This window comes from Neophocaena asiaeorientalis, unplaced genomic scaffold (genome assembly GCF_003031525.2).
Source record: "Neophocaena asiaeorientalis asiaeorientalis breed wild unplaced genomic scaffold, Neophocaena_asiaeorientalis_V1.1 scaffold275, whole genome shotgun sequence".
Taxonomy (NCBI): Eukaryota; Metazoa; Chordata; class Mammalia; order Artiodactyla; family Phocoenidae; genus Neophocaena; species Neophocaena asiaeorientalis.
The window spans coordinates 2,154,269-2,178,698 of NW_020173679.1; the positions used below are offsets into that span (position 1 = coordinate 2,154,269).

Below are 24,430 nucleotides of genomic sequence, written 5' to 3' on the forward strand. Positions count from 1 at the left end.
TAGAGCGGCCATCATAGTAACTCCTGAGCTGCACTGACAGGCCTCAAAGCGCTTAGGGCGGGGCTAATAAGGAGTTGGCCCAAACAGGGATTTCCCCCTCCTCCCTGCTTCCCATCTCCCCCTTTTCCTCCCTCCTTCCTACCGTTCCCAGTGGACTTGGAGCTGGAGGACATGACCTTGAGTCCCAGCTCTGTCAAGAACACAGTGGCTGACTCTCTCTACATCCCTTGCCTTCTCCGGGCCTCATCTGTCTCCATCCTGTTCAATAACTGGGGGAGGGGTGTGCTTGAGGCTGGGCTCCCCTGAAGACCATCCTCACCGTGCAGTTCAAGGATTTCAGGGTCCAGGAGAAGCGGGGGTTCTCAGCACCAGGGTGCTGGGAGCAAGAGAGGCATATGGACGCCTGGGTAGGTCAGATGAGTGGACAGGGTCAAACCAAGGCAGACGGGGCAGAGTTAATTTATGCAAGCTGTGGCCTCTATCCTTCGTTCTGCAGAGTGAGCGCTGTGGTGACAGGGGCAGCTGGACGAGCCACGAAGGAGGGGGGCCTGGCAGGGACGAGGAGGGACGACTCCAGAGGTACTCACCGTGGGCGCTGGTTTCCCTCCCGACACGATGCAGACCAGCGTGAAGTTCTGGGCTTGGTAACGGCTGAAGGGTGCTGGTGTGTCAGCGGCCACCACCTCGATGGAGGTGGGAGGAGCTACTCAAAAGAGAAGCACAGGAAGACCAACGCTTAACTGGAAGGTTCGGGAAGAGTTCACTGATTACCTAGGATGGGCCGGGTCCCACACTGGGCATTGGGGTGGGGGACAAATATTGCACAGTTCCAGGGGGTGCCACTGGCAGCAACGACAGTGAGAAGGATGTCCCTACTGGGCATACAGACAAGGCCCTGCCTCACGGGGCTTACAGCCTGGTGGGGAAGACAGCCATGAATCAAGTGATCACACGGTCAGCTGTGCATCAGATACCAGGAGGTATAACAGGATGGAAAGGGGCCCGCTCAAGCCTGAGGAAGCGAGCCCGTGCTGTGCCTGAGGACGCAAGAGTAGGCAGAGGACAAGTGTGGCAGGTGGAGGGAACAGCATGTGCAAAGGCCTCGTGACAGTTGGCTCAGGGCAGGGGGGATGGAAGGCAGGCTGTGTGGTGGGAGGGCAAGGAGGGGGGACGTGGTGCCTGCTGGGGCTGGGGAGATGTGCAGGGCACCGCTGGGGGGTCACCGCTTGCAGTGGTGTGCTGTGGCTGGTTCCTACCAGCTCCTGAGAGCCGATTGTGACATTGCTGGGAATTTTGTGAACCAGTTCTTAAACTGCTGCTAGATCGAAACAGGCCACGGTGGGCATCTTTACGCCATGGAAATCAGCCACCGCTGCAAATCAGGGCTTTCTTGTTTGTTTCCTTCCCCCGTCCCCACCCCAGGCCCCCAGAGAGCAGGTTTGCCAGCCCACCGCTGGCTGTGAGTTTTTCTTCTTTGTCCTGAGAGCAGGAGGAAGAAGGCTTCAAGCAACAGCAGAGATACGATCTGAGCTGCATTTTGAAGAGACTGGAAACACAGAGTGCCGTTTAAGCCAGCGAGACGGGTCGCTTAGACCATGGTGAGGGCAAAGCGGGAGAAGCAGATGACTTTGAGAGATATTTAGAGCCAAGAGTCTTCCCTCTTTCTTTTTATTTTCCCCCCAAAGTTGGCTTATTTTGATTGGTCCCGCTTCCCACCAGCTTCCCTTTCTGCTCCCCTCACCGCCCACTACTGGCTGGTTTGCCAAAGCAGGTGTTCCCAGGCACCGTGGGTTATTGAGAGGTCAAATGTGGAGCCATGGGGCACTCCTGGGTCCAAGTCCCAGGGAGGTCACCACCACCTCCATGTCCTTGGGCAAGTTACCAAAACTGTGAGCCTCAGTTTCCCGATTTGCTAAGTGGGATTAATCCTTGGCAGACACATTTGAAGGATGAACCAGCTAATCGATATGAAAGGGTTTAGCGCGTGCTAGGAATTCACTAGTCTTATGATTCTTGAGATTATTTCCGCAACTTCCTTGTCATCAGCAGGACAGGAGCCAGAACCTTACAACTTTGCTTAGGAAAGGCTGTCAGTTCTGGCTTCTTGTAGCCTTAGGTCAAGTGCAATGGGGGACACAGAGAAAATGAAGAGGGGTCGGCCTTTCCTTCCTGCAAGGGGTTTTCACTCCAGTTAAGTTTAATTAAATCCGACCAACATTTCCTGACACCTACTAGGTGTGGGCATGGTGCCAGGTGCTCACCACAGGCGCCCAGTGATGAAACGGATACAGCGCGTCGAGAAGCTCACAGTCTGGCGGGGGCGACAGACGCCTGGCAGCTCTATTTTAAGGTCTAGTGAAACGAAGCCAGGTATGAACCATTCATTCACTCAGGCAGCCGCCATGTGCTGTCGCAAGGGAAGCAGAACAAATGGGAAACAATGGGAGAACAATAGATGGAGAACTGTAACTAAGTGTGAGGTGGTAGGAAACAGATGGGAAGTGGGGTAAGGAATTCCGAGAGGGGAAAAACACACCAGAACACTTCAATTATCCACAAGTCACAGTCTGCAATCTAAGTTTTCTAGAACTCACTGAAAGCCTGGATCCCATGGCAAGAACCAACAATGACCAACAGTTAGGAGCCAGGAGCTGTTCTAGGCCCTTAACGTGGGTTAATTCATTTAATCCTCACCACGCATCTACATGGGTTTATTTATTCCCATTTTACAGATGGGGAAACTTAAGAGGTGAAGTGGCTTTCTGGGGTTCACAGAGTTTGGATTTGAACCCCAGCACCCTGGCTTCAGGGCTCAAACACTGACACTAAGCTGGAACACTGACATATCTTTGGAAAGAAGAAAGAAGTTCGTCTCTATCGGCACCTTTAGCCCTAAGTGCACATTTTAGCTGCTGGGGATGCTCATTTACCTGACACATCTCAACTCTCATGGATACCTTTAATCCAGATCCTTGGAGGAACTCTTCCCGTGGGTGGCTCTACTTAACTCGGATGCCCCAAAGATCAAGGGACCATGCCAATTAGAGCTTAGAATAATTCTCTGTCACTGCTCATGGTGGCTTATGGGTAGGGATAAGTATACCCTCCAAGAATCCTAGGCAGCGGTCCCCAACCATTCTGGCAGCAGGGACCGGTTTTGTGGAAGCCAATTTTTCCTCGGACGGGGTGGGGGGATGGTTCAAGCGGTAATGCAAGCGATGGGGAGAAGCTGTAAATACAGATGAAGCTTCGCTCCCTTGCCCACCGCTCACCTCCTGCTGTGCGGCCCAGGTCTTAACAGGCAGCGGACCAGTACCAGTCCACGGCCTGGGGGTTGGGGACCCTTGTACTAGAGGCTCAGGGCTAGTCAGGGGGCACCTTTAAAATCCCTCATTCCTTCTTTCTTACTTTCATTGAGCAAACAGGAATTAGACACCTAGAACCTTCCTTATAGGATTGCTTTGAGGAATAAATGAGATGATGCTTACGGGATGCCTAGCACATAGTAAGCCTGCAATACAGTTTAGCAATTTTAATTAATATTATTTGTCTCACTATTATAAAAGAGATAGGACAATGGTTAAGAGTATGGACTCTAAATCACACTACCCAGGGTTTAAAGACCAAGCTGTACCATTTACCAGCTATGTGACCTTGGGCAAGTTATTTAGCCACTCTGTACCTCAGTTTCCTTATCTGCAAAGTGGAATTATAGAGTACCTGTGAGGATTCAATAAAGAAGTACCTGAAAGTGTTTTGAAAGTGCATGTCAGATGCATTTATCAGCAGAATTTATTAACATTCTTTTTTTGAGGCTCCTTGCTACTTTCTGGGAAAATAAATCATTGTCTTTGCCTTTGGGGCATTCACGGTTTAGTGAGGAGACCAGAAATGCTGTGGACCTGCACTGTCTAACACAGCAGCTGCCCACCCTCTGTGGCTCTTAAGCATTTGAAATGTGGCTTTTTCAAGTTCATATGTGCTGTCAGTGTAAAATACACATTGAATCTGGAAGATAATTTCTTAAAGTGTGTTAAGTATATCATGAATATTTTTATATTGGTTACTTACTGAAATAATACATGGGATACATTGGATTTAACAAATATATTATTCCAGTTCATTTTAACTTTTTAAAGCCTTTTCTTAATGTAGTCTTTAGAAAACTTACAATTAAATATATATATATATGTATATATATGTATTTCTATTGGAGAGGGCCAGTCTAGACCTTCCATTTTACAGGTAAGCAAACTGAGGTCAGAGAGAGGGAGAGATTTGCCTACGGTCACACCGTCAGTCAGTGGCAGTGTCTGGACTGGCACCCAGGCCTTCCAAATCCTGACCAGGCTTCTTTGTACAGCACAAGTGCTCCCCCCAACACACACACACACACGCACACATCCCTGTTCTGGAGATCTGCACCCAAGTCACACACACCACCCACACAGACCCTGATTGGGAGCTGTGTTCTTGTCCCTCGTTATACTTCTGAGCAGGTGTTAGCAATATGTAGTTAATCAAGCTCATAAGACAATAACGGATTTCAGTTGTATGGAGCACAACGCGGCAGAGCTGCTAATATCAGCGTGGACAGCCCAGGCTTCCCACACTCTGCATCAGGGTATTCCTCAGTTGCTGTGTCCTAGGAAAATTTCACTCTGCATCTCGCCTCCTGTTGCCCGCCGGAGGGCTCTGAGTGCGGGTGGTCAGGGAGCTGTCTACACCCGGGAGTCCTTGGCTGCCTCGGGATGCTTCACTCCACACGTCATCTTCTCCCCCTTCCTCCTCTCTTCCCTTCCGTTGACTATGTACAGCACTCTTTCCCCCACAAGCTGCTGCTTCTTAGGCTCGTGGTCTAGCACCTTCCCTTACTCTCAGTCTTTCCCGTGCCCATCTTCTCTACCTCCATCTCTCCCTCCTTTTCCAGTCCTATTCTCGCCTGTATCCCCACCTCCATCCCCATCTCCATCCTTTTCCTTCTCCAACTCCATCCCCATCTCCATCCCCACCTCCATCCCCATCCCCATCTCCATCCATCTTTTTTCTTCTCCACCTCCATCCCCATTCTCTTTTCCATTCTTATTCCCACTTCTATTCCCTTCCCCATCCCGAAATCTACTCCATCTCTATCCCCATTCCCAACTCAATCCTCATATCTGTCTCCATCCCATCCCTCCTCCAAGCCCAACCCCATCTCCATTCTCATCATCCCCATCCCTGCTACAATCTCTGACCAAGGTCAAAGCCCCCTTATGACTCTATGCCTGGAATAGATCCCCTGGCCCCAGAAACAGTATCCAGTCAAAGACAGATGGCCAGCTGCAGTCATGGGTATAAAGGTCCTGGACGAGAATACTCCCAAATTCAAAACTGGGCTACAGAATGAGCAGTATAGAGCAAGGCCACCTGGCTATGATCCAGGTGGCAAATAATGGCAAAGAATCATTAACAAAGACCCCTAGATCTCCAGTTTCTCCCCACTCTTCTGAAGCAGTACCCAATGCACCCAACATAAGTGCCTCATTCCTATGGACTCTGAGAGTGTCTTCAGGGATGTCCGTGCTAGTGCAATGCTCTCCTGGGGCGAGGGTGGGTACCATGTACCTGAAAGGACCCTCCTCAGAGACACTGGGCAGGCATATTTGGCCTGGGCAAGGGAGAAATAGTAGTAGTCACAGCAGTAAGACCCTAGACAAAGGCAGAGCTTCAGAATTTACAAACCACTCGTGGACATACCACAGTACTTGTGTAACCCCAGCCCTGTGCATTAGGAAGAGCCCCTCAGTTCTCCAAGTTCACCATCATGGTCAAACAGAGGCCACTGCCACAGAACTCCCCTGAATCCACTGCCCCCAAGTCAAGCCAGTGGACTTCCCGGTTTATTTATTTTTAATTTTGGCTGCGTTGGGTCTCTACTGCTGCGCGCAGGCTTTCTCTGGTTGCGGCGAGAGGGGGCTCCTCTTCGCTGCGGTGCGCGGGCTTCTCGTTGCGGTGGCCTCTCTTGTTGCGGAGCACGGGCTCCAGGCGCACGGGCTTCAGCAGTTGCAGCACGTGGGCTCAGTAGTTCTGGCTTGCGGGCTCTAGAGCGCAGGCTCAGTAGTCATGGCACACTGGCTTAGTTGCTCCGTGGCATGTGGGATCCTCCCGGACCACGGCTCGAACCCACGTCTCCTGCATTGGCAGGAGGATTCTTAACCACTGCACCACCAGGGAAGCCCCCCAGTTTATTTTTGACTTTGCCTTAAGCAGAGAGAATTGCTGCTAGAAGTTTCTTCGACTGATTTTGTACAGCATCTGGGAAGGTAAAGCGGCTTCACATCTGACACGGCCACACAGCACAGCACGCCTCTGTTCCAGGCCATTGAGGAGGGGGCAGGAATCAAAGTTATTTTAGACTCTACTGTTAACATCGACACAGTGAGGCGATGGTTGGGTGATTGGTTTTATGAAATTAACTCTGAAATATTGCGTTTTTCTCTTGAAAGCAGAACTTTGTTTCGGTCATCGTAACTCACTTTGCAGATAATGTGATGGCTCTTAGCTCTGTAAATCATCCTTTGGCTTTTGCAATTCAGGAACACAAACCTGTTGTGATATAAACCCCAGCAGATCTGGGTCTAACTGTATCTACTGAAGTGAAATTCTCTCCCCACCATGAGGCTCCCCCCAACTCCTCCCAGGGAACCAGCTCAAATAGAGTCAGGCCAAGGTTCCAGCCCAGGCTCTGTTACCAACATCCCATGGGACCTTGGGCAAATCAACTGACCCACACGGGCATGAGTCTTCCCATCTATAAAATGGGTTCAATAAAACATATCCTGCCAAACTTTCAGCTTCCAAGATTCTGAGAGAAGAAGCGAGAATATGGACATAAACCTTCTACAAGGATGGTGAAGTAGAAAGGGATTATTTATATTACCTCTTCAATTGCTCTCACTTCTCCCTGGGCTGGGAGGGACATAGAGGGAAAGTTCTTCTGCCTCTCAGGGGTGGCCACTGTCTGCAGGAAGGGATAATCTCTCCTTTTCCTTGGGTACCTTGTGCTAAATTGGTCTTAGCACACTCCTGCTCTGGGTGTCATTTATCAAAGGGCGGTAATCAATTAGATTTTGGGGAGGAGTGGGGGAGGGAAAAGACAAGTTCAAAATTACATTATTTGCAAAAATCCATTCTTTCCTCTCAGCGTGCCTGCTCTATTGACTGCCTTCTGTTTCAATCAGTTACTAGTCATTACACCATATTTAAAAAAAAGAAAGAAAACCACCCTCAATATAAAAGTGTTCATGAATCTAAATATTCCCCCACGCTTCCTATTTTAATTTCTTTCTTTCTTTTTTCTGTCCCACATCTCTGTGTCTTTCCCATCCTCTCTACTGGTCTCTCTCTGCTTCTTTAAGATGCTACTCAAAACAGCATCTCTTCCAGGAAGACTTCTCTGCTCCAGCCACACAGAAATGCCCCAGGTTCCTTCCTCGCCTTGCTCACCTCCTCTGTGCCCCGGACATACTAGTCCTTCTGTTGGTTAATTCGGCTTCATCCTTCAGGTCTGCCCTTAACTGTTGCCTCTTCCAGGCAGCCTTCCAGCACTTTCCCAGACTGGGTTAGGGCTCATCCTCTGGATTCCTGGAGCGTCCTGTTCTTGTCATACCCATAGGTGCTTGTCATTCTGTCCTGGGCCCACGTCTGTTTCTCCATTAGGCTGTGTGCTTTCTGAAGGCTGGAGCTTTGTCTTTCTTTAACCTCAGAGCTAGTGCAAGCCTGCCACGCAGGGATTCCATTTCAATTCCTGTTTGCTTTTTTCCTTCTTTCACTTCTAGTACAGACAAGCACACAGCCTGTGGAAGGAATCTCGAAAGACCTTGCAATGCCGTGGGCCCTGCCACCACCTCTAGCCTTGTCTCGACCCTCCCCCCAACACCATGCTCCAAGTATACGGAGATTTTTTTGGTCTATAAACACCCTAAGCTTGTTTCAACCCCGGGGCCTTTGCATCTGCTCTTTGCTTTGCCTGAAGTCCTTCACTCAGCTTTGAGCAAGGCTAGGTCCTGCTTATCTTTCAAGTCTCAGCTCAAAGGCCACCTCCTAATCTAAGCGAGGTGCCTCTTCTATTCTCTGTCACAGCACCTTGTTATTTCTTCATAGAACTCATCATAAGGTATAGTTATTTCGTATACTGGTCCTCACACTTGTCTTTTTTTCCAACACACCCCACTAGTATGTAAGCACCATGAGGACAGGAACTCTTCTGTCTACTGCTACATCCAAGGGCCTGACACACAAGGATTTGCTCAATAAACATTTGTCAAATGAATGAGCTGGGAGGAGGGACTTAAGTGTCCTGCCCTCCCATCCCTGTCCAATTTGGAAGGGCTGAAATCTTAGCCATGTCCAAACCCCTCTCTCCCAGCAGAAGCCTGAGGAAGAAACAGCCCACCAGCAGAAGGGGGACTCCAGCAAGAAAAAGAGAGAAGGAAAAGCACAACGCTTTGCTTTATGGGAAAATTAAATATTGAACTGAGTAGTGACGGCAGCCAAGGGGAAAAAATACTGACAAAAAACCCCCAAATGGAGCCGCCATCAGTGACAGGAGAGATAAACGCAGTGTCTGTGCGTATATGAGCTGCAATGGGGCCCTTTCATGTGGCATCTGCTGAGCCAGATCACAACTCCCAACCTTGGAAGCGAGTGGGAGCCCGCATGCTGATGTACCAGCGAGGGGTGGGAATCTGGGGTCCAGGTCATTGCCAGCGTCGGTGGCCACCGCCCAGACCCTCCCTGCCTGGAGACGGAAGCCCTTCTGAGTGGAGTGGGGTCACAAGGGTACCCAGTGGCTGCGGGTGTAGCCCATCCACGCCGCCTTCCTCTCTGAGGAGAGCTGGTTGGCAGCCCCGTTCACCGGTTCACCTGCCTCGCCCCTCCCCTGACAGCTGTTGTGCTTTCCAAGTGGTAGGAGATAAAATTAACAAGCCCAACTGGAGGCCCTGGCTGGCTGCTCTGGGGGAGCAGGGGAGTGTGAGGCAGGTGGTGCAGTGTGGGAAGTGGTGAATCGGTGAGGCTGGGCCAAGCAGGATGCAGCTCGGGTTACTGCTGATGCAGAAATAAAATCCTACGAGCACCTGTGCACACACACAGACACACACACACGTAATATAGGCACACCCAGACACAGACACAGACACACACAGACACACACACAGACACACACATATGTATAAGTGCACACACAGAGACACATAAACACACATACGCCTACACGCAGACACACACACAAAAGGGTAGTGGGGAGGCCAGGCCACAGGTCTTGATGCTGGATCTGAATTTGCATGCTAGCGCTATTTGGTACCTATGCCTTTAACCTGGAAGTTCTCAGTGTGTTTCCCGGGCCAGCAGCTTCAGAACTTGTTAGAGATGTAAATTCTTGAGCCCAATTCCAGACCTGCTGAATCAGAAACCTGGGGGTGGGGGTTCAGCCACCCAGGTTTTAACAAGCCTTCCAGGAGGTTCTAACGTAAGTTCCACAGGGGAATTACTGCCTTTGACCTTCTTAAGCTTCAGTCTTCTCGCAGGGATAAGACCCACTCCAAGGTAGTGTTATGTGAACTAACCATTAGGTCCCTAATGGGTGCTTGGTAACAGTTGTGAAAATTATTACCAACTGGGAGGACAAGGCTCAGGGGAGTTGGAGAACCTCAATCCGGCTTCTCCCGGCCTGGGCAGACAGGGCACAGGGAGAGATCCCTGGAGGCTTTCCGTCTGTATGCACTGATCAGATCAAAGGACCTCAAATTCTCAAACTACCTGCCCCTACAAGAGCAACTTTCTGCTTGTGCCCTGATTGGCTGCTTGTCCACGTTCCAGGTCTTCTGATTGGCCTCCTAGGTTGCCAGCCCCAGGTGGACCCTCCCCACACCTCTGCTTCGCTGTCCGGAGGCAGCCTGTCCAGCAGCCTGTCTGCAGCTACCGCGTGTGACTGCCCCAGCCCTGCCACGCCACTGTAGTTTATGTGGCAATAGAGTGAATGTGTTCAGGCCCACGATAAGTGCCATTTCCGCAGAGATGAAATCTATGGGGTGTGACACGAACCCATTTTAAATAGCAGCAAGGCTGGCTATTTGGGGGATGTTTTCAATGTATCCCGGAGGTATATATTATACGCATGGGCGATTTCACCAGGTGCCACCGTTTTAGCTTTATGAACGAAGTCTCCAGAAGCCTGCGGAAGCTTGGGGGAGGCCCTGGCAAGTGGGCAAGCACATTTGAGATCTGGCCAGGGGCAGTGACGCTCAGCTCAAGTTCAACTTCAAGTTCAGGCTACTCTATTAACCCCCCGCCCCCCTCCCAAGCCCCTGAGAACAATGGGCTGGAGCCTGGAGGTTCTGGGTGGGTCTCACGCCCTCTTCCCCAACGCTGGAAAACCTCTGTCCCTTCCAGCAGAACTGTGTCCCCCTCAAGCATCAGGTCCTGGTGTTCTGGGGCTTAGAAGAGAGCTCACCCCTGGACTTCCCCACCCAGCCCCTGGGGCACCTGGTTCCCAGGTCACAGGCTTTCTGCTCACCGGCAATGTGTCCCTTAGGCAGGTGCTAGCTTCCTGGGCCTCCCGCATAGGACAATGGTGACACTGGTGCCTGCGGGTGCCTGTGAGGACTGAAGTACTTGGCTGGGCGTACTCCCACCAACCTCCCAGCAGAACTTCCCAAACCCCCAACCCCCCAGCTCAGAGCCCTCCCTTCCCATAGGGCTCTGAAGCCATAGTCTTTCCTGTCCCATCAGCATTCTAGGATTGACTTCCTGAGTCAGAGGGCAAGTGAATCATTCTTGCTTCTCACTTCGCACAAAGCAATTTCCAGGGGAGGCAAGTGGGGGGTAGCGGGGAGGGGAAGAGCCGTGGAGAAGGGGCACTTTGTGGGAAAAGGATTGTGTATTATTTCCTCCTTGACATTTTACTATGAAAATATTCAAACCTATCAGAAAGCTCAAATAAATGTACAGTGAACACTCATGAGTCCATCACCCAGTTTCATCGATGAGCATTTAACTCTACTGGCTTTATCACACATCTACTGGACTGTGTCTTGTCCAAGAGCAGGGCGAGGCAGAGCCAAGCTCATTCCTCTTGGGATCCAACTCCTGGCTAGGGCGGTAGGGCTTGATTTGGGGGTGGGGGAGTCTCAGAGATCCAGCCCTCATGATCTCTTCCCCTGGTCTTTCCATGGCCCATGTGCTGAGGCCTTGGCCACCTGTCTCATCTCTGACCTCTCTAACCTCATCCCTCACCAGGTCTGCTCCGGCCTCAGTTCTCTCATCTGTAAAATGGGCATCACAGCAGTACCTATTGCACAGGGTTCATGTTTGTGGCACGCTTTGCAGGATGCCTGGTACCGGTAAGTCCCTGTACCTACTGGCCATCATATTTACGAACAGTAACCTCCATCACTGGCCTGAACAGTGGCTGGACTTTGCCGACACCACTCACTCTGGCCACTGGCCTGGGAGCTTCCTCAGGTAAGGACATTGGGTCATCCTGCTGACCAGGGCCCCAGCTAAGGGCAGCACAGAGCAGATCTCAGCGAGCATGGGCTGAGCTGATGTTTGAGGGGGTGACTGGGGGGGGGGCTGGGTTTGCTCAGTGAGTAGCGTCCTCTGCACCCTGAGTCTGGGGTCTGTGGGGTCCCCAGCACACAGCGGGTTGGGTGAGGGGTGGGGAGGGCCCTTGACCATCACTTCTGCTCACTGGTCACTCTGAGGCAGGTTCCATGCTAAATGCTTTAATGCATGAGAGCCTTACAGAACCTAGAAGTAGGAATTATTATCTCCATTTTACAGAGGCAGAAACTGAGGTTTTCAAACGCACTGGTCCGTGGCTACTCAGTCAATAAGGACCAAGGCTAGGACTTGAACCCGTGTCTGGCTTAAGCCCTCAGCCTGGCCCTGCTTCTCGCCTTCTGTGGGGTGTCTCTCCAGGAACCGGTTTCCTGTGTGGTCTGGTGAAGGGGGCTGGCCTAGGTGGGTCCTAAAATCCCCCTCCAGTTCAAAAAGTCTATGGCTCTATGTGGGAGGTCCAGAGGGGGCAGCAGAGGCTTCAATGTTAGAGATGAGGAAAACCGTCCTAACCAGCTGTCAGACAGCAGGACTGCTCAGCAGAGAAGGGCCCAGGCTCTTCCTGACGGGGAGCCTCAGGAGTTGCGGTCTCTGCTCTGATGGGCCTGGGATCCACAGGAAAATCAGCTGGGAGGCATGCCTGGCACCCGAGTACTGCAGTGAATACACTCTCTACCCTCACAACTGCTCCCAAGTCCCCCGGCTGCCTCAGGGAGTTTCCCAGGCCCATCCTGGCTCCCATGGCATCCCTGGACAGACGTCACTGGATTCAGGGCCCCCTCACTTTTCCTCTCTGCCTGTGACCAAGCCCGGTGGACAGAGGGCAGGCAGGGCCCCCAGCAGCTTGGCATGCAAGAAGACCTTTCCCAAGACGCTCTTACCTCACCTCCCCTGCTCCCACCTGGAGCACAGCAGTTGGCCTTCTATGGGCTCAGAAGCCAGCCTGTCCAAGTTCACATCCTGACTCTGCCACCTGTTAGCTGGGTGACCTTGGCAAGTCACTTACCCTCTCTGTGCCTGTTTTCCTCAGTATCTACTTGATAGGGTTCTTGTGAGCATTGTATAAAGAATTTAGACCTTTAGACCCTGGCCTGGCACCCAGTAAGCACTGAATAGATGTCAGCCGTTGTCGTTATTGTTGCTGTTATTATTATCGTTTCTTACTACCTGCTCCTTCCTGTGCCTTGGGGTCCCGCCACACAGGAATGCTTTCTACTTGCCATGCTTTCCTGTTCCCACACCATTGCTTACAGGGCTCCTTCTGCCTGAAATGCCTCCTGTCCTGTCTGCCCCAGCCTACTTGGCCCAGCTCTACGCCACCTCCTCCATGAAGCCCTCCTGATGCCAGCCCCTCGGGGAGAGCCTCCGTCCTGGGAGCTCTCACATCCCTCACCTTGCACCCTAGTCCTCCCCCATCGTTCTTATTTTCTATCTGCTGGAATTCTAGAAACCTGTGCCCTTATTTGTCTCCCCATCATTCAGGGACTCCTTCAGGGCAGACACTGGGTCTTATATCCCTCTCATTATCCCTGGAGCATACAGGTCAGGGTCTGGATTCAGGGAGAGGGGCTGAGAATCTCCATTTGGTCACTTGTTAGCCAAGCAATCTTGGGCCAGTTGCTTCATCTCTCTGAACCTCAGTTTCCTCTTCTGTAAAATGGGCATAACCATGATCATTCTCCCACCAGCTGAGAATTAGACAAGGGAGCACTCATAAAGAACTTAGTACCATGCCTGGAACATAACAAGCACTCTGTCAGTGTTAGCTTTTGTTATTAAGGTTATCTGTTATGAAGATTATCACTCCTAGGCAGTGAGCAAGGTAATGCTGCCTCCTTGTGTACAGCTGGGGAGACTGAGTCCAGGGCTCACTATACTTGGAGCGTGGTCCTGGTCTGTTTCCCCTTCTGTACGTGAGGCGGTGGGATTACTTCCCTTTCCCCAGGAGTGGCTATAGGCAGCAGACGCTCTTCCAGGGACCGGCTCACCACCTCCCACAGCCGCCCCATCCCTGCTCTCCCAGCTCCTGATTCAGCTCTGTTAACACCTGTAACTTTAGCCTTGGGCCTGTTCCTTAAATCACTGGGCCTGAGGCACGACAGTTTCGGCGGCCACATGTCCCTTGTAATTAAGGGGCCTGTCCCAGGGAGGGGAAGTTTACCTTCTGCCAGAGACACTAAATCCAGCTCCCAGTGGTGGAAAGGATAAAGCATCGCATGGACCTAACACTTGTCATGGTTTAACGATGCACCTGCAGGCCCGCTCTGGTGGGGTCGGGAGGCTGGAGCTGAGATGGGTGGATAGTAGGTGGAGAGAGGCAACCCTGGAACGAGAGGCGAGCCCTGGTCTGTGAGATACAGAAGGTCCAGGGAGTTGGTGAGAGCCTTGGGGGACTGTAGCCACCTGCTTGGACAATTCCAGGGAGCAGATGAATTTCTAGCTCAGCTCAGGAGGGCATGACAGGCCATTCCATGAGAGGCTGTAAAGTGGCTCCTTAGCCAGGCGGTCTGGGTTTGAAAACAAGCTCTGCCACTCACTCGCTGTGTGACCTTGGGTGAATTACTTAACCTCTCTGGGCCTCAGTTTCCTCATTTATTAAAATGAGTAAGTACCTACCTCCTAGGGTTGCGAGGAGTAAATCGATTAATACATTTAAAGTGCTTAGAGCAGTGGTTGGCCCCCTGTAACTAGAAAAGTCACCACTAATATTAAGATGGATCTCTCTCGGTCCTTCCCCCATGGCAGGCACATAATAGGGGCTTATAAATATTAGTTGAAACGAGGACTTGTAAGTGTGATGAATGAATAAGCAAATGGTCTGTCTGTTTCTCTCAGAGAAGAGCTGGTGACGTCAGCTCTGTGGCCGCAGGGAAAAGATGCACAAAGCAGTGCATATGCTGCTTGACTAAGCGTTGCACCTTCCAGCCGTGATCACGGGTCAGAGGGGTCACACAGCTTTCCAAATCGAGCCCTTTGAGTGGATTGCTTCAAAGGCCCTGTTTCCATCCCCAGCTCAGGGACTCAGGTCCCCACGGAGGCAGAGTGGTAATCAGAGAACATTCAGGTTCCTATTCTAGGCTTCCCTTTATTAGCAGACTCAGTGTTCTCTGCTGTAAAATGGGGACACTGATCTTGCTGACTTTCCGGACAGCTAGGATGAGCAGGTGACAGTGCAGCCCAACTATTCCATGCTGGCCCTATTGAGAGGAGCCTCGGTGTCTGGCCGAGGCCCAGATGGCTGCCCACACTCAGGGAGGAGCCATGTCCCTCCGTCTTCCTGGCAGCCTTGGGTAGTGGAAAAATCGGGGGCTCTGGCTTTCAGCAGACCTGAGCTCAAAGTCCAGCCCACTCACTGCTGTGGGACATCAGGCAAGTTCTCTGCCCTCTCTGAGCCGTCTGTAGTTTGCCCCCGTAACTGAGGCAGCATAGGGCCTGCCGAGGAGTGGGTAGACGTGAGGGAGGACTAGTGAGCTAATGGACTGTGCTGGGCCTGTCGCTGAGCACAGAGTGGGCTGCAGTCAAGGGCACTCCTCCTTTGCGGGGCTGTGTGCAGAGAGGCAGGGACCGAGGACTCTAGAAGCCTGTCCAGGAGGTGGTGAGCAGGCTCTGGCCTTTGAGGCTGAAGCTGGGAAGTGACCGTCCTTGATAGATGATCCAGTTAGCTGCAAAGAGCTCCTCTGAGCCCCAAACCCATCTGTTTGGCCCCTCTCTGAATGAGCTCTCAGCCAGTGACCTCAGCTGGCTAAGGGCCCGTGGGCGGGCAGGTGGGCAGAGCGCACATCTTTCCTCCAGGTCCCCGGCCAGGTCCAGGCACTCAAGACAGCAGTGTCCAGTCTCCGAACAGGCTTTATGTCCATCCTGGAAGACCCTGGCCACCCTGGCCTCAGTCCTCTGGGCTCCAGCCCCGCCTCTGGCAGCCAAGCCCAGCCAGCTGCCTCCGGCCCCTGATGCCCATCTAGAAGCTCTGACTGGTGGGGAGGAGGTCTGCAGAGGTCCTGAGGACTGCAGCCCTGGCCTCTTCACTCCAGCGGCCCATTTTCTGCCGTCGCCGTCTGCCGAGTGAGGTCACGTGGTGTCACTGGTACCTTCTCAGGGGAACATCTCCAACCTGTGCCAGGTCCTGCCATGTCCCCTCCACATTTGCCCCCGTCTTTCCAGTTGGTCCCCATGCCCTGTGGCTTCTGTCTGGAAACGCCTCACATGCTCAGCCTCTCCTGACTGAACCCTGGGCTGGCTCTTGCCATCCCTCCCCTCCTAACTGCCCTCCCTGCCTTCAGAACCTGCCAGCAGGCCAGGCTGAGCACGACCTTCTTTAGTTCCCACAACAGCCCTATGAAGTAGGAACCTTCATTACCCCCAGTTTCTAGTTGAGGAAACTGAGGCTGGGAGAGGATAAGTCACAGTGAGACTGTGGAGGGATGGGATTGGACTCAAGGCTGCTGGGTCGGTCCCTTCCTGATCTCCTCCACCAGGGCCCAGGGTAGGATGCCACGGTTGTCACTGCCTGGCTTATAAGGCTCCCACTGGGCTGATGTCACTTCCTGCAGCTCTGAACCTATCCCCCGGCCCTACTGCCATTTCCAGGGTGAAGGTTAGGGCAAAATGGGTGAGAAGTAAGCACTACTGCTCTTTTCATGAGTGCCCAGTGTGAGCTTGGGACATAAACCTTTACATTTCATGCCTCAACAGGGGAGATGCTACTGCAGTCCCCATTTAGTAGATAGGAAAACTGAGGTTCAAGGAGATTAAATAGGCTGTCAGTGTAGCGTAGTGGTTAGGCCTCTAACCACTGCTTCTGGAGTCAGCCTGCCGGGGTTTGAATCCCATTTCTAGCCTTGCTGGACCTGTGCCCTCAGGTGACATTTTTAACCTCTCCATTTTCACACCTGTAAAACGGGGAAAGTAACCGAAGACCCTACCCGAGAGGTCTGCTCTGACAATTAAATGTGTTAACAGGTGTAAAGCAGGGCCGTGCCTGGTGTGTAGTAAATGCTCCATAAGCATTTCCTGCTTTTATTACTCGTAGTTGCAGAGCTGGGCTTCAAGTTCATGGCTGAATCCGAGGCCTATACCCTTAGACACCCATCGATTCTCTAAGGAAGTAAAGGCTGTTTCTAGTCTACCTACTGAACAGAGGTGTAGTTCTTCAACTGGGGTTTTACCTAGCCGCCTGTTCCCAGTTTGGAGGACCACAGGCATTTACTGTCACTCACCCAGGGTGGGTGGGAAGGCTGATGGGGGAGGGGAGAGGGCTTGGAGGTACCCAGATGTTTGCCTGGGGGACAAAAGGCCCAGGTCTGGTCTTCAGGACCCTGGGGGCTTCTGGGGTGGGAGGTGGAGATTTGGGTTTGCACCCTCTTCCCCTCAGCGCCCCAGGACTCCTCTGCAGCTCTGGCCAGGGAGGATCCCAACCCGCCCTTGCCTCCTTGTCCGTGGCCACTGCAATCGCCTGGGGCCAGTTCAAGCCCAGCAGGTGGCTCATCCTCTCCTGCTGCGAGACAAGGGAATGAGTTGATCCTTTCTCACCCAGCGGGCGTCCTGGGCTATAGTGGTGGCTCTGAATCTTGCCTCCCAGCTACCCTGCCTGGGGACCCCCAGGGATTCTCAGACCAGCCGTCTCCCTCCAATGACTAACCTGCTCCCTGGACCACCGTTTACACCAGCTGTGCGCTGGTCCCACAGACAGCCTCCCAGGCCCCCACCGCTGTCCTGCCCCACAGGCAGGCTTTGAATTCTACCAGCTGAAGCCCACTTTCCCACTGGCATCCTACAGAGAGGCAGGGCTGTGCTTCTTCTCTGCTGAGGCCTGGGTCGAGAAGCAGCAGGTCTTTGAGGGATGCAGGGTCTGCCCTCAGCCCTCACATCTCCCCATCCTGCTTGGAGCCAGAGACATTTCTCCTGCCCAAGTCAAGAGAAGTCCTCAACACTCCAATTATTGGTCCTGGGAACACGCTCCTCTTTTAGACAGGAGGATGGGGCTGGGAATTCAGAGACTGGAGCTCCAGAATCTGGTCTCACTGCTTTCCACTGCGGCTGTACCCATTTACACAAAACTAAAAACAGAACTACCATAGAACCCAGCAATTCCACTCCTGGGTATATATCTGAAAACCCCAAAAACACAAATTCAAAAAGATACATGCACCCCAATGTTCATAGCAGCATTATTTATAATTGCCAAGGTATGGAAGCAAGCTAAGTGTCCATCAACAGATGAATGGGTGAAGCAGGTGTGGTGTATATATATACATACATACAATGGAATAGTACTCAGCTGCTAAAAAGAATGAAACTTTGCCATTTGCTGCAACATGGATGGACTTGGAGGGCATTATGCTAAGTGAAATAAGTCAGAGAAAGACAAATACTGTGTGATATCGCTTACATGTGGAATCTGAAAAATACAACTAACTAGTGAATATAACAAAAAAGAAGCAGACTCACAGATACAGAGAGCAAACTGGTGGTTACCTATGGGGAGACGGGCAAGATAGGCATAGGGGAGCAGGAGGTACAAACTACTGGTTATAAAATAAGCTATAAGGGGTGGGGGGGAGGGATAAATTGGGAAGTTGGGATTAACATATACACACTACTATATATAAAATAGATCATCAACAAGGACCTACTGTATAGCACAAGGAACTCTACTCAATATTCTGTAATAACCTAAACGGGAAGAGAATTTGAAAAAGAATAGATATACATATATGTGTAACTGAATCACTTTGCTGTACATCTGAGACTAACACAACATTGCAAATCAACTACCCCAATACAAAATAAACATTTTTTAAGAAAAGGAGAAATAAGCTACAAGGATACATTGTACAACATGGGGAATATAGCCAATATTTTATAATAACTATCAATGGAGTGTAACCTTTAAAAAATAAAAGAATCTGGTCTTAGAAAGCAGAGCTTCAGAGCTCTCCAGAAATCCTAGATTCTGGCCTGGCCTCAGGGAAGTGGGCTCAGCCTTCGTCACCCTGCCAGGAATGTTTTTAGCCCTCACCAGCCCCAGGGTGAGTTTCTTCTAATGGGAAAGGTCCAGGAACTGGCCACAGGAGAACTTCCCATGAACTTGTGGTCCAAAGTCACACAGCAGGGGAGAAAGCAACTCACACTGAAGATAGACAGACCAATGGAATCACAGTCACAATTTTCTCCTGTGTGTTTCTTCTAAGAGTTTTATAGTTTTAACTCTTATATTTAGGTTGGTGATGGATTTCGAGTTAAGTTTTGTACAGGGTGTGAGGGAAAGTCTACCTTTATTATGTGCACATGGCTATCTGGTTGTCCCAGCGCCATTTTGTGGAACAGACTCTTCTTTCCTCAGGGAATTGTCTTGGCATCCTTGTCGAGAATCAGTTGACTATCGATGTGAGGGTTTATTTCTGTACTCTATTTTATTCCATTAGAAGAAACTCGCGCTGGGGCTGGTGAGAGCTACAGGCAGGCTGGGGGTGGTGACAGAGGCTGAGCCCATTTCCACGAGGCCAGGCCAGAAAACCACTGAGTTGTGTACTTCAAATGAGTGAATTATAAGTTATGTGAATTCTACCGCAATAAAAATCAATTTAGGGGCTTCCCTGGTGGCGCAGTGGTTGAGAGTCCGCCTGCCGATGCAGGGGACACGGGTTCATGCCCCGGTCCGGGAAGATCCCACATGCCGCGGAGCGGCTGGGCCCGTGAGCCATGGCCACTGAGCCTGCGTGTCCGATAAACAAAAACAAGGGGGGAGAAAAGCACCAGATGCACTTAATAAAAATTCACTGGAAAAAAAAAGACAAGCTATGCAAAGTTTATTAACAACTGTTCTCCGTGGCCCCCGGCCTCAGGTTTAGAAAAGCATATAGTGTCGTTTGGTGCCATTGTGGCCTCGGGTTGCAAAGTTCTACCTTTATCTGCCAACCTCACTTGGAAGCCTCCAGAAGAGACACAGGGATCCCAAGATAGAACATTTTATTAATGCCTAACAATACTCGGTGACGTCTAGTAGAGTGGAGTGGTTAAGCGTATAGGATGCATTTACCCTTGCTCTGGCACTAGCTGGCTGGGTGGCCTGGGTAAGTGATGGAACCTCTCAGATCCTTCCTCTGTCAAAAGGGAAGTGGCAGTACCTGCCTTCCAGAGCTGTCGTGACTGTTCAATAAGTTCCCTTATGAAAAGCTTAGCACGGTGCGTGGTAGGTGAGCAAACACACAGTGAACAGTGACTCTTGTGGTTGGGAGCCAAGAGTATGGGCTTTGGAATCAGTGAATCTGCCCTGCTCCCTCCTGGGTCAGTTTCTGTTGTGGGTTTAATTGTGTCCCCCCCAAAACATATGTTGCAGTCCTTACCCTGTGAATGGGACCTTCTTTGGAAATAGGGTTTTTGCAGATGTAAAGTTAAAATGAGGTCATAATGGATTAGGGTGGACCCTCATCCATCGTCTTGTGTCCTTACAAGGAGAGGGAAATTGGGACACAGGGACACAGACGCACAGAGGGCGAACGCCAGATGAGGATGGAGGCAGAGATGGGAATGACGCATTTACAGGTCAAGGAGGCTGAGAATTGCTGGCAACCACCAGAAGCTGGAAGAGGCAAGGAAGGACCCTTCTCTAGAGCTGTCAGAAGGAGTATAGCCCTGCCGACATCTTCATTTTGGACTTGTAGCCTCCAGAACTGCGAGAGAATACATTCCTTTCGCTTTAAGCCCCCAGATTATGATCACGTGTTATGGGCAGCCCTGGGGATGCAGCACAGTCCCCAAACCTTGCTTCTGCATCTGTACCATGAGCTACATCCCTCGATGGGACACGTCCTCAGCACCTAGAACTCTGCTTGGCACGGGGGAGCTGATGAATAAGTAAGTAGCCATTGAATTGGTTGCATGAAGGCATGAAACCCACATGGCTCGGGCCTCACCTTCTTTGAGTGTCACCTTCTTAGAGAGGCCTTGCTGTCCACCTTGTTTACAATAGCCCCACTTCCCTCTGCTTTGCTTGACTACCCTCTGACATATCACAGGTCCCAGCTGTCTACTTGTTTGTGTCTGCCTCGCTTCCTGTACTGACTGTTCCTTGAGGACGTGGAATTTTGTCTGTCCAAATGCCGAAGCGGAGTTCCCATGCATACAACAGCACCTGAATGTACCAGGTGCTCCATAAATATTTGGTAAATAAATGAATGAATGAAAAATGAATGAATAAATGAGATTTAGAATGCCCGTGTGTATGGACAGCCAAGTCACCTTCTAATATATTTCAACCAAAAAGACATCCTGATATTGTTTTTACCAGACAGGAAAGTTCGATACTGGACTGTCCATGTCACACGTGGACACTGACCTGGATTTGGACCCAGGTCGGCTGGACTCCAAGTTCAGTGCTCCGTTCAGAGGATCTAAGTAGTGAGGGGGCGCTGGGTAGTAGCGGATGGGAGAACCACTCACGGGGACTGGGGCACAGGAATGGAGAAGTGGGGGGCACTGATGGACGTGCTTTTCCTCCCCCCAGACTCCTGCAAGCCCCCTAGAGGGACAGTAGCCCCACTGGCCATCTGAGTTTTGAGTGCCAAGTGCTCCCAGTTGGGGATCAGTCTCCCCAAGGTCCCCACTCTCTCTGCTCTGGACTGCTCCCCCCTCCCCCTCATGCTTGCTTGACATTTGTGTCACTGACAGCTTTTGTGCCAAAGGTTGGGATGTTTCCCCTTGGGAGCTCAGAGATGCTGTTAGGAACACCAGCTCTGATCTTAGGCAGACCTGCTGGGAGCCCCAGCTCTGGCACTCGTGTGGGTGAGCCCCTTAAACTCTCAGAGCCTCCGTTTCCTCATCTGTAAAATGGGGGTGACAATGCCTACTTCGGGAGGTGCTCATGACGGTCACATGATGAACCATGGATTGAATACTCAGCACACAGGGCTGGGCAGATAGCCGTGCTTGATGGCTAGTGACCTTGATTATTAGCTCTGAGTTAAAGGCCCCCTCAGTGGCAACTCTGCCCGGCGAGGGTGGCCAAGATACCCTGTGCCTTGGTGTTGCAGCGAAATCAAAAGAACAGCCTCTTTTGGCTTCAGCAGGTGGGAGTATCTGGGCCTCTCAACATTTAAGCGATTGTAACGTCCCAGCCTGAACACGCTCCCCCGCATAACCCACACCCCCAAGAAGAGCCTCCGAGAGCCTTCCGTGACTGTGTACACTGCGTTCCCAGGGCCCAGCATGCAACTTTCAAACTGGCTTACAATTTATCTGCTGCTTGGATGAAAACATTTTAACACGAACCCTCGGTGTCACCCATGGGGCTCCCAAATGTCTTTCCCCACCACAGAGCGGGGATGTTATAGGCGTGAAATTACAGCTGCGCTCGCAGTTTGATCTCTACCCAGAGGCCTCTGGAAACAGCGCGTTAAAATGTTCTGGATGGATGCAGGCTTGGTGATAGCGGGCTGGGGCGCCCAGTTCTCCGGCGGACCTGCTCTGTGCTTTTGATGTAGGTGGGGACCTGGGCGCTCCCCACCCTCTAGGCTACCCTCTCCCCACTGTCCTGGGAAGTTTCCCCTTGACCCCCAAATTGGACAGGGGCCGTCTTGCCCCACTGTTCCTTGCACAGCCCTTAGGGCCCCTTAGGAGACCTAAGGGCTTAGGCCCAAAGGAGACCCCAGCTTTCAATGACCTCCACTTACGTGGAGGGAAGGTCTCTGTGTGCGTGTGTGTGACAAGAAAGGGTCTTTCTATGCAATGCCACAGACAGGCCAAAACAATGAGTTGACTTTAATTTTTGAAACCTGCCTTGAAATATATTTAAAGGAGACAGTCATGGGGGAGGAAGGGGGAGGCGGGGCAATTTTTAAACCTTTCTAATTGTGCCTGATTTTTAACTGACATGATCACTATTTGTTGTGAAAGATATTATTATTCATTTATTTATTTTGAAGTACAGTTGATTTTCAATGGTTTTTTTAGGGAGTTTAAAAAAAATTATTATTATTATTTTGGCTGTGTCGCATGGCTTGCAGGATCTCAGTTCCCTGACCAGGGACTGAACCCAGGCCCTGGGCAGTGAAAGCGTGGAGTCCTAACCACTGGACATCCAGGGAATTCCCTGATTTACATGTTGTGTTAATTTCTGCTGTACAGCAAAGTGGTTTGGTTATACATATATACATATTCTTTTTCATATTCTTTTCCATTTGGTTTATTACAGGATATTGAATATAGTTCCCTGTGCTGTACAGTAGGACCTTGTTTTTCATCTCTTTTATATACAGTAGTTTGTAGAGAGATACTATTTATGGGTCACTCGGCCTGTGCATGGGCTCAGAACATTCTGTGCTATGGATCATCTCATTTAATCCTCCCAACCTTGGCTAAGTAAGCCACTTCCTTCTCTGTGCCTGGGTCTGTGCAGTGGGCATAGTGCAGTTTCTGCCTCATGGGCTGACGTGGCCGCCGGGGTTATGGGAGATACTACACGGGCAATTGGCTTATACTTAGCCCCACTGTCTCTCCCAGCCCTCCCCTCACCAGTCCGGACCTTGCTGAACCTCAGAAGCCACGCTGCTCTGGGCCAGGGACAGCCACAGCCCTGTGGGGCCCAGAGCCAATCCTTTCCTCTCCCTGAGCCTCAGTCTTCTCATCTGGGAACTGGGGATAATGGTTATCCTGCCCCTGAGGGGCCGCGGTGAGGATCAGGTGAAAAGCTCTATGGGAAGCACCGTGGAACTGTCACAAACTGGCCAAGACTGAGGTGTGTCTGTCATTTTCAAACTTGGGACGTATCCTGGCTCTTCCCCTAGACATGTCTGGACAGGCAGACCTACAGGAAGATGGTCACACAGAGGCCGCCACCCTGACACCCATAAACAGGGCAGGACTGGACCCCCTTTCCAAGGAGCCAGTGGGCACAAACCTGTGAGCATTCATTTCTCAGACTGGCTTAAATTTCCCTGGAGTCAGGAGCAGTGGATGGGACTTCTCTGTGTCAGGGCTAAAACCAGGGGCAAGAAAGAGGCAGTCACAGCCGTGCCCAAGAGCAGGCAGGCCAGAGACAATGTTAATAAAGACAGTAAAATCTGGCTTACTGAACCTCTTAGCTGCCTCGTGCTGGGCTAGGTGTTTTAGCAAACCTTTTCTAATTTTTTTTTTTTTTTTTTTTGCGGTACGCGGGCCTCTCACTGTTGTGGCCTCTCCCGTTGCGGAGCACGGGCTCCGGACGCGCAGGCTCAGCGGCCATGGCTCACGGGCCCAGCCGCTCCGCGGCACGTGGGATCCTCCCGGACCAGGGCACGAACCCGTGTCCCCTGCATCGGCAGGCGGACTCGCAACCACTGCGCCACCAGGGAAGCCCTAACCTTTTCTAATTTCAACCTCACAATCATTCTAGGAAGGAGGCATCCTTACCCTTATTTTACAGATGGGGAGACAGAGGCCCAGGGAAGCTAATGAATCCAAGGTTGCATGGTGGATCTGGGATTCAGCTCCAAACCTGCGTGTCCTTAACCTGTATGCGGATGGGGCATCCTCCTGTGTCTGGGGTGAGGTGACAGTTGGAAGGAGGACGGAGAAATACATTCGCATATAGATAAGAGTATAGACACAGCTGTTGATGCATGTATCGATATCGATATCAATAGAGAGATATACAGGATTAGTATGTTTTGAAGACTTAGTGGTTTAGACCAGTGGTTCTCAAAGTGTGGTCCTGGCACCTGTAGCACCAGCATCATCTGGGAACTTGTGAGAAATGCAGGTTCCTGGGCCCCACCCCAGATCTGCTGAATTAGGAGCTTTGGGGGTGGGACCCAGCAATCTGTATCTTCACAAGCCCTCCAGGCGATTCTGATGC

General features: G+C 51.3%; 1 protein-coding gene across 1 annotated transcript in view; it reads right to left on the reverse strand.

Annotated features, from left to right (window-relative positions):
• IGSF21 (immunoglobin superfamily member 21) overlaps nt 1-24,430 on the reverse strand; it is a 137,875-nt gene that overhangs the window by 13,605 nt on the left and 99,840 nt on the right. Inside the window, exon 5 of the mRNA XM_024749982.1 lies at nt 588-703. Coding sequence (XP_024605750.1) covers nt 588-703 — 116 coding nt within the window. The remainder of the gene's footprint in view (nt 1-587; nt 704-24,430) is intronic.